General features: G+C 45.8%; 1 protein-coding gene across 2 annotated transcripts in view; it reads left to right on the top strand.

Annotated features, from left to right (window-relative positions):
- The first annotated feature begins 7770 nt into the window (after positions 1 to 7770).
- Positions 7771 to 19881, top strand: part of LOC147612326 (ribosomal protein L11 methyltransferase-like protein) — a 77386-nt gene continuing 65275 nt past the window's right edge. The window contains exons 1-2 of one of the 2 annotated variants that reach the window (XM_086782931.1): positions 7771 to 8193; positions 18409 to 18492. In XM_086782931.1, coding sequence (XP_086639057.1) covers positions 7834 to 8193; positions 18409 to 18492 — 444 coding nt within the window. In that variant the 5' untranslated portion in view covers positions 7771 to 7833. The remainder of the gene's footprint in view (positions 8194 to 18408; positions 18493 to 19881) is intronic. The other variant, XM_086782932.1, reaches the window with a different exon arrangement.

Here is a 19881-nt window from a genome sequence, read left to right on the forward strand (position 1 = left end):
ATATATGCTTGCTCACTTTGAGTCCTGGCATTGAAGTCCCCTAAAAGGAAAACTTCACCCAAGCGTGAGTCAAAGATGCTTGCATTGAGGAGATCAAATTGCTCTTCCTCCTCCAGAATAGCATATGAGGACTTCTTAGGTGGGAAGTAATAGATTGTAATGTGTATACATTTCTGCATCGTGACATGTAATAGATTGTAATGTGTATACATCTCTCCATTGTGACATGTAACCTCACCCACATTAAGTGTGCCTTTGTGTCCCTGCGCATGGGTGTAGGTGTGTCGTGGGATGAATAGTACCGCCACTCCGCAATCAGTAGGGCGGATGCCCACTCATAGCTAGACCCATGTACCCCACCACATGTGCATATCTTCTCTTGGTATAGGAAGATGCCACTCTTAGCCAAACCTGTATACCCCACTGCACGTGCATGTCTCATCTCGATAGGCACATTCATGGGCTAGAAATGTGTGGTAACCCTCTCTTTGGGTTGTGGTGGGGGTCTCTGTGAAAAAGATGATGTCCTTCTCTGTAAAAACTTCCCTAAGTCCCCCAATGTCCATAGTGTCCTATTACAGTTCCAAGGTGTCTGCTTTAGGTGTGTGGTCCCATAGACCCCATGCCCTTATTTGGGACACCACTCTATGATGATGCTTGCTCATCCTTGTATACTGCCCACTTCCCTGTTGCATATGGGCCTTGTGCACCTTGGGCATGTTCACATGTCTGCACTTTACTTGGGTTTGGGTAAGATCATCCCCTATCTCCCCTCGAAGAACTGTCAGTGTATCCCCATGATGAAGGCCTCTTGGCTATCAAGGTCTGGGAATTTCAAGATGAGGGGGAGCTCCTATAAGTTGTCCTATCCCACACACCACGTCTTTACATAAGGGGTCCCTTTCACCTTGAGTTTCTTACATAGGGTTAGAGCGTCAGCCTTGGGGGATTCCCCATCCTTAAGTCTTGTGACCCTCACATGAAGAACATGAACCTTTCTCCTCTTCTCCTCTTCCAAAAGTATCATGTATGATGGGGGTGGGTGTGGGGTGTTTTCTCACCACTTATGTCCATTCTTTCTCTACTTCTTGCTTAACCACTGTTGGAATTAGGGTTGCAGGAAAGCACACAAAGCTTGGAGAAGAAGAAGCAAGAATGCACACAACACAAAGTGTATTAGATTGTGTCAATGTACAAAAGATAAGTTAGCCCTAGAAGGATGGGCGTATATACAAGCCGGGGAAAAAAACCTCCTAAAGAGGGAAAAAGTACCCCGGCGGTCCTAAGTGTGTTCACACACATCACTGCCTATATATATATGGCAACAAATCCCCCTGGGAGTGATGGTGTGAACGAGAGCTGGCACTCATGTACAGGGGAGTGCCATGCCCGAAGTAGATCAATCCACAAAGGGAAGCAAGCCCCCAAAGCTTTGCGGAAAGCTTCGAACTTCTCACGAGGAAGCGCCTTTGTGAAAAGATCGACGAGGTTGTCCTGTGTTGGCACATAGGCCAAGCTGATCTCTCCTGCGCTGAGAGTCTCTCCCTAACATAGTGATAATGCATCTCAATGTGCTTTGTGTGAGCATGAAAAACTGGGTTTCTCACAACTGCCAATGCGCTCTGACTGTCAGTGTAGATAGAGGTGGCAAACTCCTGTCCAACACCCAAATCAGCCATAATCCGTCTGAGCCACACACACTCAACCGTAGCTGTGAAAGCTGCCCTGTACTCAGCTTCACAACTAGAAGTGGCCACAGTAGGTTGCTTCTTGCTCAACCAAGATATGCATGAGCTACCGAGCATGAAACAAAAACCACTTGTGGACACTCTTGTGTCATAGCAACCAGCCCAATCTGAGTCCGAAAAAGCATGTAAATCTGGCGGCGGCAACGATTCCCCCTTGGGATAAAACAACCCAAGATGTATGGTGCCACTCAAGTAGCAAAAGATGCGTTTAACTGCCTTCCAATGCTGAGACCCTGGGCTATGCATAAACCTGCTCACCTGTGAGACTGCAAACTGAATGTCCGACCTCGTAATGCATACATAAATGAGGCAACCAACAGCTGTCTGATAGAGTGTGACATCAAAGTGATCTCCAGCATCATGAAGACTCAACTTCAAACCTGTCTCCATTGGAGTAGCAATAGGCTTGCAGTCTTCAAGGCCAAATCTCTGCAACAATGTCTCAATATACTTTGTCTGACACAAAGCAATACCTCCATCACACTGCTTAAATTGTATCCCCAAATAATGATGCAAATGTTCCAAATCTGACATCTCAAAAGAGGCATTCAAATCAGCCTTAAAATTAGCAATATGACTCTCATTTGGTCCTGTGAGCAGCATGTCATCGACATAGAGAGCAATGATTAGATGTACACCATCCACACGTTTAACATACAAAGTACTTTCTGTTGGACTATTCTGAAACCCATGTGCAGTCAAATATGCATGTATCTTTTCATACCAAGCTCGTGGAGCTTGCTTTAAACCATATAAAGCCTTTTTCAACTTGCACACTTTGTTTTCCTGCCCTCTTTGAACAAAACCACGAGGCTGCGATACATACACCTCCTCATGCAAATCTCCATTCAAGAACGCAGTCTTTATGTCCAGCTGATGTACATTCCAACCATTATGAGCTGCCAATGCACAAATGCTACGAATGGTAGTCATACGACAAGTGGGAGCAAAGGTCTCATCAAAATCAATGCCCTTTTCTTGAGCATAACCCTTTGCAACAAGCCTAGCCTTATAGCGATCAACACTGCCATCTGGCTTTCGTTTCAACTTAAAAACCCATTTACATCCAATGGCCTTTTTACCAATAGGCAAATCACACAAAGACCATGTACCATTCTTCATTATAGCATCATATTCACTTTACATTGCAGCCAACCAATTTTCTGAATTTTGTGCCTCATCAAATGAAAGAGGTTCTTCCTCTTCACACATACTAGACACAGCCAAAGCATAACAATCTGATGTATAAGAGGCATGCTGAAAACCTGAACGAGTACGATTAGTCATAGCTGCGTCAATCTTACTATCACGCAAGGTTTGCACCAGCCATTTAGGCATATCTCTAGCCTGCTCATTTTCAGCCCTATCCTCATGAATTACATCCTGTAAATCTGCATCAGAAATAGGCTGATCTATGATGTCATTTGAAATCTGCATAGGCTGAATATTTGCCTCATTAGGACTTACATTTGAATTCCCACCTGTAAACAGAGGCAACAATGTATCAAATACATCCCGTGAGCTCACACCTGTCTCTTTGGTACATGATAACAAAGGTTGCACAGCATCTTCCACAAAAACAACATCTCGACTAATCAAGATACGCTTTGACTGCAGATGATACAATCTGTAACCCTTGCTCTCAGCACTATAACCAACAAAAATGCATTTGACAGCCTTATCATCCAATTTTCTGCGTTATTGCACAGGCACTAAAGCATAGGCCAAGCAACCAAAGACACGCAAGTGACCAATAGAAGGCTTCCTGCCATGCCAAGCTTCGTATGGAGTAATAGACTGCAAGGCCTTAGTGGGACACCTGTTACATATGTAGCACACATGACAGCCTCAAGCCAAAACGCATGTGGCAAAGCTTGGCTCTTGACCATACATCGTGCCATCTCCATAAGTGACCTGTTTTTCCTCTTAGCAACACCATTTTGCTGAGGGGTATATGGCACTGTACATTGGTGTTTTATCCCACGACTAGCTAGAAATGCATCAAACTCTTTAGACATTTACTCCCCCCCTCGATCAGAACGGAGGGTGCCCACAGTACAATTGGATACATTTTCAACCATAAGAAAAAACTGTTTGAAGCACAAAAACACTTCGGACTTTGCCTTCAGTGGATATACCCATGCATGCCTTGAGTAATCATCAACGAAAGTCACGAAGTACAAGTGTTTACCAAATGACGGAGTTTGCATAGGCCCACATACATCACTATGTACAAGTTACAATTTGCGAGTGGCCCGCACAGAACCATCCTTTGGAAACGCAGAACGTTGCATTTTGCCCAAAATGCAGCCTTCACAAACATGTTTCAATGGTGCCTCAAGAGGGGGCAATGAAGCAACTATATCAAATTTCTGCAAACGCAGCAAACTAGCAAAGTTCAGATGACCAAAACGAGCATGCCATAGTTTTGCATCTGAAACTGCCTTTTCATCATAAACTGCATTTGCTGAATCTTCCACACACTCTTCATAAGAATTGAGCCTATACAGCCCACGAAACAAGGTGCCAGATACAATAATCATATCACCAGAAGTCAAATCATGAACAGTACATCTGTCATCCACAAATTTGACTACAAGTCCAAGTCTAGCAAGCGCAAAGACAGACAATAGATTCTTCTTTATCCCTGGCACATACAAAGCATCTGAAAGTGTGAAAGCACTGCCATTTGCAGCAGTAAGCATAATTTTACCAATGCCCTTCACTGGGTAAGAAGCATTATTGGCACATGTGACAGTATTCCCATTAGGGACAGCCTCAAGAGAAGTGAACATATCACGATGCGAGGTAATGTGCTTTGTAGCACCACTGTCAAAGTACCATACATTAGAGTCAACAGAAACTGCCAAACATGCATCATGTATAGATGGGCCATACTGGCAATACACACTAAAAGTCCATTCTGTATCCTGCACCACATTTGCAGAATCTGCATTTGTAGAAGCATCCACTATTGTGGCTGCATTTGACTCTTTCTTCTTTGCCTCTTTAGCCTTTAGCTTAGGGCAATTCTTAATGACATGATCATTTGCCTTACAATAGTTGCACCTGGTCTTTTTCTTGCCTTTATCAAGAGCCTTCTCAGACTTATTGTTGCTACCTGTTGAAGGAGAAGAAGTCGCAGACCTACTAATAGAAGAAGAAACAGTGGAAGGGGCTGCCTTACCACTTCTTCTCTACTGCTGGGCAGCAATAAATGCTTGATCAACTGCACGCTGCCTGGCCCTGTTTTGCCTGGACTGCGCTTCTTGTAAGAGCTTGTTGACTAAAGTATCATACTTGACAGCATCAGGTCTGTCTTCATTAAGAAGTCTCCACGTGGAAGCAAAAGTCTGATATGTCTCAGGTAAAGCATCAAGAACAGTCTGCACAAGAGAATGATCAGGAATAATCTCACCTGCAGAAATCAACTGTTCTTTGAGATCTTTAATCTCAGCAAGAAAAACATTCATGTCATCATCTTCCTGCATAATCTTCAATTCTAGCTCTTTACGCAGGTAAGCGATTTTTGCCTCGTTACGACCTGCATACAAACCAGCTAGAATATCCCAAGCCTGTTTTGCTGTTTTAGCTGAACGAATATGTGGGGTGATGTTACGTTTTACAGAAAGTGCAATCAAGGCATGAGCCTGCGTATCTTTACCGTCCCAACGAGCTTGTTCAGTAGTGGGTAAAACAGCAGCAACAGTAGAGCTGCTAGAACCTGCAACATCCTTAACAGATCCTACATCCACAGAACCTGGACGTACATCCGTACCCTGCACAATGTTCCACACTCCTTTTGCAACCAAAACATGCTGCATCATGTATGCCCAAAGTGGGTAGTTGCTGTCTCCATCCAGTTTGTCTTCAACAAACAACATGTGAAATACATCATTGCTGTTATCAGCCATGGTGGCCACTGACTGAAACTGATGCAAAAGCTACCTGTAATGAAGCAAAGACTGAACAGAAGACAACTTGTGCTATGTAGCACGGTCCACAATAAAACAGTATGCCTGTTTTGCAGAAAACTGCACTGTCGAAATTTCTCAATCGGAGAGCGTGAGTCGGAGGGTGCTGGCGGCGTAGCCCTGGGAGCCGATGCCTGCTCTGATACCAATTGTTGGAATTAGGGTTGCAGGAAAGCACACAAAGCTTGGAGAAGAAGAAGCAAGAATGCACACAACACAAAGTGTATTAGATTGTGTCAATGTACAAAAGATAAGTTAGCCCTAGAAGGATGGGCGTATATACAAGCCGGGGAAAAAAACCTCCTAAAGAGGGAAAAAGTACCCCGGCAGTCCTAAGTGTGTTCACACACATCACTGCCTATATATATATGGCAACAACCACCACAGCCCACCCTTTTCTTTGTAGCCACTAAACCTTCCTCTAGTTTGTTTTTTAGGCTTTCAATCTCCAAGGCAAGGGAGGGATTAATTTCCCCTTCTTCCTTCATTTGTGCTTTGCATACATGTAGCTCCTCGAGGTCTTCAACTTGTGCTTTCCACTTTCCCACTTCAGTCATATGGGCTTGCTTAAGCTTTTTAATCTCCCTATCCTATGTATCTTCTTGGTATATCAAGATATTCCTGATAACTTTTAGCCCATGTTTTGCCCATTTGCCTAGGGGTTGCTTTATCGACTTCTCCCAGCTAGTGAGCATGTGTTTCTCCATCTTGTCAATGCGATTGTATTTAGCTTTGAATGTAGAGCCTCCAATTTCCAAGACCTCTTCATCTTGGTATACGAGAGAGAGAGAGAGAGAGAGAGAGAGAGAGAGAGAGAGAGAGAGAGTTGTCTAGAAATAGAAGCCCAAGTAGCCTACGACACCATACACACGTGTGAGAGAGAAGTCACTGATCTTAGATCAAAGGATATTTTTGTGCGACACTGTGTAGGAGGACATATATGCAAGGGAGCGGACATGTAACAAATTCTTTTTTTAAGATCCAGAAACCCAAGGTCGCCAAAACATGCTTAGCAAATGTTCCACTACAAATTAACTATTTCACTCGGAAACAAGAAACAACGTTTGGAGTGGGTGCATTTTGTTACAATAAGCAAATGATACATATTTCTTATTACTCTTCCTTTTGCAAAAGCCAAGCCAATTAAAGCACCCAATGTCTATGGGTTCGATGCCTAAGGACTACATGATGGACATCACACACGGCATGCATATATCCACCTTCCCATGAAAAAAAGCACCCAACGTCTACTTTTGCTATTAATTAATCAAGATGTTAAAAAAAGAAATTTGGTGGACCTTAGATTCTTTAAGGTTTTAGACCTGTGACACACAAAATTTGGTAGAACAAAATAGATTGGTGTCATGTTGTTGATGTGAAATTCTGCATGGCTTTTTTACACGTGTTGGCTACTAACCTCAGGAATCGTCTCATGATTTATATGCACATTGGAAATGTGCACATTTTTTTCTCCCCCTCTTTGTGCCTGCATGCATATGTGTTCTGTCTGAACAGGGCCAGAGTCCAATTCTCTCTCTCTCTCTCTCTCTCTCTCTCTCTCTCTCTCGTTGGATGCAGCTGGAGGCCGGCGTTGGCTCTGGTATCTTGCTGGTATTTATGACGATCAACAGTGAGAGGCGGCCGGTGACAGAGGAGAGTGGGACTGCTCGTGGTCGAGTCGACCGGACACAGGTGGGCAAAGGGAAGGGCAAGGTTGCTAGCGGAGCAAGCGGGCAGTCAGAGAGGAGTGTGGGGGCGATGGCTCTGGGTAGATCAAATAGAGGAGGCACGCTTGGGTTGGAGAAGGCTGAGACGGAGGAGGGGGAGGAGGTTTACTTTCTAGGCAAATACAGGAGGGTGGGGGCGATGGCTCTGGGTTGAGCAAATAGAGGAGGCTTGGAGAAGGCTGAGACGGAGGAAGGCCTGGGCTGGAGATAAAGGAGGGGGAGAAGGTTTATTTTCTAAGGTTTTAAAACCTTGCAAAGTTTTAAAAACCTTATAGAGGGCACTAAGACAAAAGAGCATATACATAAATAATACTAATAATAATAGGAGGCGAGCCAAATATTAACTATATATTTCAAATTTCCAAGGGCAGTGTGCATGTGGAGATGAGAGCGCACGTGTGTACACTTCGTGTGCTCGTGCTGGCAAGCGGCCAGCTGAGGTCCTGTACAACCAGCGGATTCGCCTGCAGGAGAGCAAGCGTGGGTGGTGGTGGGAATGGCGGGATGAAGCGTGGTGGTTTGCTGTGGCGAGCAGCCTCGCGCAACGTCTCCAGATCAATGAGCCAGCAGGAAGCTCCTCCCCCAACCGACAACAACATCAATGAGCCAGCAGGAAGCTCCAGATCAATGAGCCAGCAGGAAGCTCCTCCCCCAACCGACAACAACATCAAGGACGCCCCCACTCACAACAATTACCTCATCCCGACCTTGTCAGCCACCATCAAATGCAGTGGCGAGATCGCGGTCAGTTCAGCTCTTTCAATGGTTCATGTTTACCTTGAGTTGCATTTTCCTTCCAACTTTTACATGCACATAAGTTCGTGCGTACCTATATACACAAGGAAGGAGAGTTCACCCGAGGTTAAAACTTGGATTTTCCGAGGTTACTTGAGAGCTTCTAGGATCGTAAGTGGTATAGGAGACAATTTCCCCTAGAGAAAGGAGTGTTGACCGGTGAAAGATCATGAGAAGATGTTGATGTCGGTGGCAGTAGAGTCAGACCAAGCAGAGGAATCTCTCTCAGTGGACCAACAGATGTTAAAATTCGTGGCTACCCTGATTGTTGGCCAGCCTTCGAGTCACTTACCAAGGAGGGTGCGGAGAGTTTGATTCTAGCGGAGAGTACCATGCTCAATGTTTGAGTGGAGATGGCAAGGCTAGAGCTGCCAATGAAAGAAGAGCTAGTGTTACCAGCCTAGACATTTCCTAGTGTGAAAGGGGTCTGGTGGATTCCAAGACGCCCAAATATTTAGAAAGTACAAGCCTTCGGAATAGGGGATTATTTGGTACAAAGAGTATAGCACCCGAAACTTTGCCAAAGACGCTTGGGATATTTCCTTGGACATAGAGATGGTCAGTTCAGCCGTGATGTCATGCCTGGCAGCTACTCAAAGATGTGGGAAAGATTTAGCGTGGAAACAAGCTTTGGTGTGCCAATGTGAGAAGGGCCAAAGAAGTTGTTGTGGGCTTCAGGTATGGGTTTTCCACAGGTGTCAACCAGCCCTCACGCATGGAAAATATTACTAAGCACGGCCTAAGGTTGACAAAAAGGCAATGTTTTAGATGATCGCGATTTTGAATATCTTGCCAAATGGCATCTGGGGATTCACCTTTTTGATAGTGCTGAACTAGAGCTGCTCTCACATCTTCATAGTTTTGCCCTTGGTGTGGCTGACTCCTCCAAATTTGGAACCACCTCTTTGCATCCCCTTTCAACAACATTGACACTAATGTCAATTTGTCCTCATCGCTATCCTTTCCAAATGTGAATGTTGTCAGCTCCATTCCAGCCAAAAAATCTTCTGAGTCCTCATTAACATGTCCATGGAACACAGGATATGTCATCATTGCCGCAGCCATATCAATAGCTAATATTTCATAACTTTGCCAACAAATTGAGGGTGTCTTTTGAAATCCCTCCTCTGTGGAGGCACCAAAACAATGATGGCCTCAGGAGATACTGCCTCTATAGCTGTGTCTAAAGCACACCACCGTGAGAGGAGTCAATCACAAGCACCACACCCAAAAAAAAAACAACACCAGCAGGCACCAAAGCACCTCGCCTCTATCCCCTGGTCCTCATCTGACCGAAAAGATGCTTCACTACCCTCCCAGCCACCCCAATGACTTCAGCTGTTGACTCAGTTGTCCTCTAAGGTCAGCACTGACGTCGTGCAATATCTTTGATCTATCACCTAACACCCTCTCCTGACCACCGCGGATGCTCAGTTGACTAAACACACCTCTAGTAGACGTAGAAATACTAAGAACTTGCTTTCGAAGTCAACTCTTTGTTTTCTGCCTGCAATCTGCTCTTCAAAATCCCAAGATGTCCCCCACCGTCAGATAGCTTCACAAACAGGTCTCAAAACCTTTTAGAACTAGTTAGCTAACCTCTGTTTGACAATATACTCTCTTGGCTGACTGTTGAGACAAGTCAGACTTTGTATGTCTTCTGCCTTTGAAATTAACAACGATTCTGACCCTTCTTAAAATGTCCTCTGTCGGCTATAAGCCCTCAAGTATCACTCAATTAGGCAAGATATCACCTCACAAGCTCTCTGCTGACTATTACCAACTCACAACTGCCTCCAAATGGGTAGAACCTACCCAACTTCCCAAGCTGACCTAGGTGACACCGAAACTCTATCCTCTGAGTCAGCTGACACCACAGGGACCTGTAAACACTTAAACAAGATCAGTCCCAAACCTCAGAAGCAATCAGATTTTGTCTGCTGTCCTCAGATAGGTCTAGAACTGTCAGCTGATGTTGCTTATAATCTCATAAGTCCTTATCACAGGTGGGCATGTAAATACAGAAAACTAGTGACCCAAATCACAACGTACATTCAACATCCATCACAACATGAGCATGAATCAATACATCTGTCACACAGACATCATAAACATACACATCTTGAAAGCACATAAGATAATCTTGCACATGACACAGCACTAGGGGCTGAAGTTGGGCCAGAGCCCCCCCCTGAGGTATCTTTATTACCAATAGAGTATTCTCTTGTATAAGATGTGGGTGCCCGGGAGTTCCACTCCTTTGCCAGCACCAGATTTATCCAAATCTGTGAAAAACAAAGCAATACAAGCTCTCGGTTACCAACGAGAGCAAAGCAGTCACCAACCGCTCAATAAAGAAAACAAACCCTTGATCAGCAACTAGGGCAAAGCAGTCACCAACTGCTCTTCAAAGAAAGCCAACCCTCGGTCACCAACCAGGGCCAAAGCAGGTACCAACTGGCTTCTAGTGAAACCAAGTCCTCGGTAACCAACCAGGGTTAAACAGTCACCAACTGTTTCCTTGATTCCACAGCTGTCCACACGATTGTGCAAACCAACAGCTCCAAACAGCACTTTGGCCAAATCGTTTTGCAACCAGCGAGTAGGGTTGAAGCCAAGCACAAGCTGTATCAATGCCAACCCAAGAAAGCCTTGTTATCTTGCGGAGTTATGCTGTAAATAAGCATAGCCAGCCTGTAGAGAAGCAAGAGAAACTGTCGACCAGCACTAGAAGACCTGTATACAACTCGGCCAACTCAAGAAAAGAGAGAATTCCTTGTCGACCAGCTCTATAGTACTTGTTTATGCAGTCGACCAGCCACACAACACATGCTAAACTAGTCGATCAGCCATACAATACATGTGTATGCAGTCGGCCAGCTCTATAGCACTTGTTTATGCAGTCGACCAGCCACACAACACATGCTCAACTAGTCGATCAGCCATACAATACATGTGTATGCAGTCGGCCAGCTTTCTGGCATCAACAGGAGCAGTCTACCAGCTTCAAAGCTTTGTTTTCTGCTGTCCAACAGCCTTCAGCTCTCCCAAAAAGAAGTTGACCAGCTCCTTTTGGTTGCCCTTGATTTGCTCAGCACACCTCCCAGAAAAGCAATTCGTGGGCCATAAAAATAACTCCTTGGCCACTTTTAGCAACTCGTGGACTTTTGGTCCAGTGCCCAGGTGCCCAACACAAATACCTGTCCGCATTAATAAAGTCGAGCCCGATGTGAACTCTCTTATAATTTATAAGTTTGTCCGCCCAAACTTTAATGAGTATGAACCTCCAACCATAGATTTTAGTAGACAAAGGAAATAATAATTAAATAAGGTTGAGTGTGCACACTTACCACTTGCAAAACACATAAAAATCACCGCCTTAGTCCCAAATAGGTGTGCATACACGCGTCCACGGGGTGTCCAGGCATCCCCGATGCCCGTGGACATTCACAGGCAAAATACCAGGCAATGTCCACGCAAACAAAACAAGTCACATATGCAAGTGCATTTCATAGGCAAATGTTTGTGTGCAATGATTTGGATTAAAGCTCCCAACTTGTACACCAAAACAGTTGCGACTGTGGGCACCACCCATGATGGATCCAAATAGTGTACTCACTAGAGCAACTGCCCTTGCATGAGTCCAATTAACTCACTATGGTCACCAACCCTTCCATGAGCTCACATACTCACGGAACAGAGTCACCAACTCTAGCACTTCGCTGCTGCCGCTTCTGTTCCTTGTTCGCTTCGCGCCTCTGTGCGTAGCCGCCATCTTTGTTTGCTACTGCCGCCCACTAGCCCTTTCGCCTCTTGCTTTGCGCTTCGCTGCTCGCCGCCCGCTTAGGGAGGAGACTCAAAGGGAAGAACATCAAATCATTCACACCACCATTGAGGAGGAGAAGATGAGACATGCCCGCCGCCTCAACATTTGAGTCACAGGTATAGCCGAGACACCCAACTCCACTCCCGAGAAAGATGGACAGCTTCTATGCATGAAGCTAGGCTACAGGGAAGAGGACCCTCTCCCCTCACCAAAGCATGGAGAGTCGGGAAAGACTCAACACGCAAACGAGCCCTCATCCTACAGTTTGCAGGAGAGACGGAGAGGGTCACCTTCATGAGGAAGAGGGTCATACTACGAGGCTTAGAGGGAGCTCCTATTTTCTTGGATGATGATCTCACGAGGATACAGCTAGAGCATAGGAGAGCTTGCATGCCACGAGTCTTACACGCGAGGAGAGAAGGCAAGAAGGCCTTCTATCGAGATGGTTGGGTCATCATTGATGGCCGGGCCATGGATCAGCGGTTTGGGGCCTATGGGACACAGACCAGGCCACTAACAGAGATACACATGGCAGTATGGAACTGTAATGGTTCACTATGGGTGCAGCCTGGACGACTGGAGCATGTTATGGTGGGGAGAGACATCATACTTCTGACAGAGACACATCAGAGCCCAGAGAGAGGGCTATCTCGAGTAGAGGGATTCCAGTGGGAGTTAGCATACAGGAGGACCACACGCCAGGGTACCTCGAGAGGGTTGGGGGGAGTAGTAGTTATATTTAGACGGGAGCTACAGGGGAGATTGAGAGTGGTAGCACAGGATCCAGAGGCAAGATACATGTGGATCAGCTTACAGCTCTCACAGGACAGGGTTATATACATAGCCCTATGTTACTTTCCTCCATCAGGATCCTCTTATGTCATTACAGAGGACATGCCACAGGAAGAGGAGACAGGAGCCTCGCCATACACTTGTCTGTCGGAGGAGATTATGCATTATTCTATACTAGGGGAAGTATTTCTTACAGGTGACTTCAATGCCCACACACAGAGCAGACAGTGTGAGGTGTATGACTATGATGATGTGGAGATCCTCCACCCTATGGATCCAGAGGAGATAGGGGCTAGTTGGGCATCAGAGGACACTGGACCAGACAGAGGACATTATGGGGAGCACTTACTAGAGTTGGGAGCCAGGCATCGTCTCGTTATTTATAACAGGATGCTACAGTGGCCGGGATCAGGAGGGCTGACATGCTTCCCACATGGGGGTCATACGCGGACCGGAGGCACGGTGGTAGACCCCCACATACCGATGCCACACACTACCATCTACTTCACACATGACATGGCAGACATATACATTGGCAGAGTAGAGGATGAGCTCCTACTCATGGATCCCTTGGCACCTATGGATACCATTACAGCCCAGCTGGCATCACTCCTACACACGGCTGCATTACAGAGCTTCCAACATCGTGTCCACTCAGGAGAGCCTGCGAGATCTGGGACTATGCCCCAGAACAGATGGTATGATGACGAGTGCAGAGCCCTATACTCACGGCTCCGCATATAGAGAGCCTTGGGAGCCATCACAGAGCAGGAGTCGAGGAGAGAGATGAGGAGACTTACTCGCCGCAAAAGGCGGGCCTTCGCAGAGATACAGGAGCTAGAGATCTTCCATTTCTTCATGAGTAGAGATAGCCCTATCTCATGGCGGCACTTCAGAGAGCCTCAGACACCGACATCTATTGCAGACCCACACATGGCACACATATGCAGAGGGCCTATACCACGCCCCACAGCAGCCACCTATACCTCAGCCACAGGAGCCTCGACCTACCACAGCTAGCTTCTTTACCCACTCGATGGTAAAGGAAGCTATCCGCCGCCTACAGCATGGACGGGCCGCCGACCATATGGGCCTACAGGGTGAGCATCTCATATATGCAGCTCCTTTTCTTGCACACCTGTTTAATAGGGCACTAGCAGAGGGTTTGCCTGCGGAGTGGACGATGCACACCATTGTGCCGATCCACAAAATTGGGGATATGCTCGATCCGAGCAACTACAGGACGGTTATGGTTGGCTACGTGTTGGCCAAACTCTATGGTTGGCTACGTGTTGGCCAAACTCTATGGTGCAGTGTTGGAGCAAGAGCTTAGCTTATATGCTGAGCGAGCAGGTTTACGCTCATCAGGGCAGGCAGGCTTTAGGAGAGCTTTCTCTACCACTGACCATGTATTCACTTTGAGATGTATGATTGATCAGGCTAGAGTGAGGAAGAGAAAGCTCTATTGCTGCTTTGTGGATTTCCGCAAGCCATTTGACATAGTACCACGAGAGAGGCTCTTTCAGCGCGTGCAGTCTCTTGGCATACTAGCAGATATGACATGGGGCATCTATGCATTATATGAGCAGGTTTTTTTGGGCGAGTCAGATGCCTAGGAGGTATGTCCGAGACTATTGCTAGCACCATTGGTGTGAAGTAAAAATGCCCACTTTCCCCCACGCTATTTGGGTTATACATTGATGAGGTGGTTGACTTCATTACACGGGGAGGCAGAGATGGAGTTGATCTAGCAGGTACCTCTGTAGATATTATGCTTTATGCTGATGATATTGTATTAGTGTCTGAGTCTCCAGGAGGTCTACAACAGCATCTACATGCACTCGATGATTTCTGCACACAGAGGGGTTATACTATGAACCTTGGGAAAACCAATGTTATGGTCTTTCATACATCGAGACAAGGCAGGAGTCAGCTGACATTCACTCTCGTAGGACGCCAGGTGGAGGTGGTGACATCATACATGTACCTAGGGGTTACCTTCTCTGCAGCGACCACGCGCTTCACCATGGGTTCAGCAGCTAGAGCTAGATTGACACGGGGATATGCAGCATTGGCTATGCTAGAGAGACAGTGCCACCAGGCGCATTTTCAGGAGCCCCCGACGAAGGGGTGGCTATTTGACACATTAGTCACACCGGCACTGATGTATGGAGCAGCGGTATGGACGCTAGGCCTTGGTACCCATTGGTGGACACAGATATAGAGACCACATGCCTTCTTGATGGCACGCAGCAAACCGTCAGTACCTCATGACATTATCCGAGCAGAGTTTGCCGCGCCTCCTATGATGATAGAGGCCATATTCCAGACTATATGCCTGCTAGACAGATTCAGAGAGATGCCACAGGACAGATTGCCATATAGAGCTTTTGAGGCATCTAGACAGCTGGCTGAGGCAGGATACAGAGGATCATGGTATGCATAGGTCATACATTGGTTCTCACAGCATTTCCTAGACATGGATCATCTACCACCATTCCAGTATGACAGGGATGCACCACATATCCGTCTCTCTCATAGTGAGAGGAACAGAGTATTGAGACAAGACCTATGGCAGCTCTATACACGAGAGACATGGATATCGCCTACACAGCCTCTTCCACCGAAGATTCTATACTATATAGATCACTTCATGAGTATCACTGATGATGGATTTATAGAGAGGCCTAGATACATGGAGGGCTTTTTACCACACGGCTCTCGAGTGGCTATTGGTCAGCTTAGAGTTTCATCACATCGATTGGAGATCGAGACTGGCAGAGCAGCACGGATCCGAGAGGAGAGGGTATGCAGATTGTGCAGAGAGGAGGTGGAGAGTGAGGAGCATTATGTATGCAGATGCAGAGCATATACATCCATCAGAGAGAGATATCCCATTTTATTCAGAGAGCCACATTCCCTACGCCAGATCTTTGAGGCAGCAGACCAGCGCATACTGGGGAGATTCATTCTAGACATACAGCGTCACAGAGAGACATCATTACAGGCTCAGACAGCTCCAGTGGGGGGACGACAGACACAGATTACTACATTTTTTCAGAGATCCATCCCACTCCAGGCCCTACACAGCAGGGAATTACTCTCCAGAGAGCAGAGACACTCAGAGCCCGCAGGAGACAGAGGACACCTGGCTTTCGGACACCACGCCTATACCAGAGAGAGATGAGAGAGATCAGAGCTCAGTTTCACAGAGAGGGTGCGGAGTGACTGGCTCGCTTCAGAGCAGACCCAGGCATGTTCTTCAGGGAGCTGCGGACACCCCCTTCATTGATGTATACCATTTTATACCCCTAGTATGGTACAAGATGGAGCTAGCTAGGTTGCATATCATGATTGTATACTCCATGCATATAGCTTTGCATTCTCCTAGTAGTAGAGCTCCATCCCCTCCCCCACTTATTGTACTTATTGCACACCCAGATTCAGCTTTTTAGTTCAGTACTTTTTCATTTTGTTGGGATGACAGAGGATACCCCACAGAGGTACGCTGATTTGTCTCATAGGCCGAGTTTGGTCTTTTGGAAGACGTTAATAAAATCTTTCTTTCTTTTTTTCTTTCTTTCTGTCACCAACAAGAGCAAAGCAGTCACCTTGCTCAATAAAGAAAACAAACCCTCGGTCAGCAACCAGGGCAAAGTAGTCACCAACTGCTCTTCAAAGAAAGCCAACCCTCGGTCACCAACCAAGGCCAAAGCAGTCACCTACTGCCTTCTAGGGAAACCAAGTCCTCAGTCACCAACCAAGGCTAAACAGTCACCAACTGTTTCCTTGATTTCACGGCTGTCCATGCGATTGTGCAAACCAAGAACTCCAAACAGGCCCAAACAACACTTTGGCCAAATCGTTTTGCAACCAGTGAGTAGGGTTGAAGCCAGGCACAAGCTGTATCAATTCCAACCAAAGAAAGCCTTGTTATCTTGCGGAGTTATGTTGTAAATCACCACCGCTAGCCTGTAGAGAAGCAAGAGAAACTATCGACCAGCACTAGAAGACGTGTAGACAACTCGGCCAGCACAAGAAAAGAGATATTCAGTTTCGACCATCTCTGCAGGACTTGTTTATGCAGTCGACCAGTCATAGAGCACATGCTCAACTAGCCAACCAGCCATATAGTACATGTGTATGCAGTCGGCCAGCTCTCTGGCATCAACAGGAGCAGTCAGCCAGCTTCGAAGCTCTGTTTTCTGCTGTCCAACAACCTTCAGCTCTCCCAAAAAGAAGTCGACCAGCTCCTTTTGGCTTCCCCTAACTTGCTCAGCAGACCTCCTCCCAGAATAGCAATTTGTGGGCCATAAAAATAACCTCTCAGCCACTTTTAGCAACTCGTGGGCTTTTGGTCCAGTGCCCAACACTCATAACTGGGCCCGGTTCATTAATAAAGTCCAGCCCGATGTGAACTGTCTTATAATTTATAAGTTTGTCCGCCCAAACTTTAATGAGTATGAACTTGCAACCATGGACTTCATTAGACAAAGGAAATAATAATTAAATAAGGTTGAGTGTGCACACTTACCACTTGCAAAACACATAAAAATCATTGCCTTAGTCCCAACAGGTGTGCACACACGCGTCCACGGGGTGTCGAGGCGTCCCCGATGCTCGTGGACATTCACAGGCAAAATACCAGGCAATGTCCAGGCAAACAAAACAAGTCACACATGCAAGTGCATTTCACAAGCAAATGCCTGTGCACAATGATTTGGATTAAATCTCATCTTGTACACCAAAACAGTCTTGCGACCATGGGCACCACCCATGCTGGATCCAAATACTGTACTCACTAGAGCAACTACCCTTGCATGAGTCCAGCTAACTCACTAGAGTCACCAATCCTTCCATGAGTTCACATACTCATTGAACAGAGTCCCTGCACATGTCCTCATAGATCTTTGGAGAATTGTGGCAGTCCTAATTTAGTAAAATCATGCACATGGCTCTCAAGACATTTTATGGATAAAATATTAAGAAAGACAATGAATGTTTTGCATGGCTGTTTTTTTTTTCTTTTCCTCTAATGGCTGCTTTGTTTGTTTGTTTGTTTGTTTTTGGCTTTGGTTGAGCTAGCATTACAAAACAGTTGAGGGCCTTTTATTCTGGATTTTCTTAATTTTGCAAGAGTATGCCTAGAAAGCACACTGGATTTTCGAGATAATTCAGAATTGCCTGACCTATTAGCTTTTCAATATGTATTTGGCTAACACCATGAATACAACCAATATAATGAAGAAAGTTTCTTGCAAGGCCAATACTTTTGCCTAGTTAAAAGGAGCTTCTTTTTCTCGTATATCCATTCTAGGCCATGTGGCGGCGGTGGTATTTTTACTGTTCTCCTGTTGTTATGTGTAATGTAGCTGAAAGTTGGAAAGTTTTAATTTGAAGGTTGTGATAGAGTGGGGGTATGCCATGAGTGCTCAAAAAGTTAATATTTTTTTTTCCATTTTGACTAATTAGAGAATTGGCTTAGAGGGTGCAAACCCCCCTTAAGAAGCTGGGACTTGACTTACTTTGGGGTCTGCACTTAACAGGATGGATTGGTGGAAGCCTTGATGAGTTTTGGTGCATCTTCGGTGAGCATTGAAGATGGAGCTTCTAATGGAACCCTTAAGGAGGTAATGGGACACAAATAACTCTTTGTAAACCCTGCATCTTCTTAAAATCTATAAACGACTTTCTGCACATATTATAACAATTGTGTGAAGTTGTTTGTACTTGTTTGTACTTTGCCTCTAAGTAGAGACAACTGTATAGTTATGTATGGGTGCATATATTCTAATGGAAGAGGGAGAAAGTCACCCTTATACCAATACAAAACCGTGTGTGTGTGTGTGTGATTTGGTAAAAACAATAAAAATAAAAATAAAGGGGGGTTATATTCCTTGTTCTATGAATACCACAGCTTCTGCATCGAGGCAGCTTTTCTGACACAACATGCTAAAGTGCCTTGGACAAATATCGTTTGTGTGGTTTGTGTTGGAAGGTTGAAGTTCAAAGGTTATTTTGTTGGATTGGTGAAAGTAAAAGGTGGAAAGAGTAAATTCCAAGTGATGTAAGAGATGATGCAATTGGTATGGTGTCATAGGGTAACGTGGGCTAATTGAGAGAATCAAGGGGAGATGGAGTGATTTGTAGAGATTTGATGGAGTGAATTATGGAGTAGTATGTGGATTTAGACATGCTGGTTGAGAGCTATAAGTTGATGTATTCTCAAGCTCATTTGCAATGAGATTGGACTCGTTCATGCTAACCATTGTGTGCAGTCAAGTGTGATACAGGTGGGCACTCAAGTTGCTACTACAGAAGGATCTACTCAAGGGAAAAAAAAGAGGTGGTTCAAATACAAGTGGCTTATACATTATGGAGTTCGGCGTCTCCACGGGCCGAATGACATGGTAACTTCAGAGCCATCCCACGGTAACCTCCGATTTCTACAGACAGCTTCTCTCCTCTGATCCACCAACCCCACATCAGAGTTAGGCGTGTGAGCGGGTCTGGCAATACACTCAACCTGTCGTGACAGATGTGCTTTTGTGGGCCCTTGACTTCCCCTTCACCATGGATGATCTTGAGCCATGTTGCAGATGGGATTCCCAGCTTGCTGGATTTGGGCGGATATCTGTCCTTTATTCCTCCGCTCACAGCTAAGTTCTCATATATAGAGGGCATGAGGAGATCACTTCCTGATCTCTGGACATGACAGAGGATTACAGGGCATCAGCCTCCCCATTTTCACCCTGGAGGCGATGAGCTGTTTCCTCCGTACATAAGACACAGGGTTACAAGGCATCAGCCTCCCCATTCGCACCTTGGAGGAGCTTCTAGATGCAAAGATAACCGATGACACAACAACCTATTTATCTGGCGAGGAGGCAAACCTCCAGCACTTTGTTGTCGCCATAGAGGAGTTTTGCCTAGCTTTGGGTGCCTGCATCAATTGGCACAAGTCATGTGGTCTTTGGGTCAGCACATCTCCCACCTGGACTTGGCGTCTAGTTAAGGCC

The sequence above is a fragment of the Cibotium barometz genome, chromosome 45, assembly GCF_041138505.1.
Source record: "Cibotium barometz isolate CiBa-2024 chromosome 45, ASM4113850v1, whole genome shotgun sequence".
NCBI classification, from domain to species: Eukaryota; Viridiplantae; Streptophyta; class Polypodiopsida; order Cyatheales; family Cibotiaceae; genus Cibotium; species Cibotium barometz.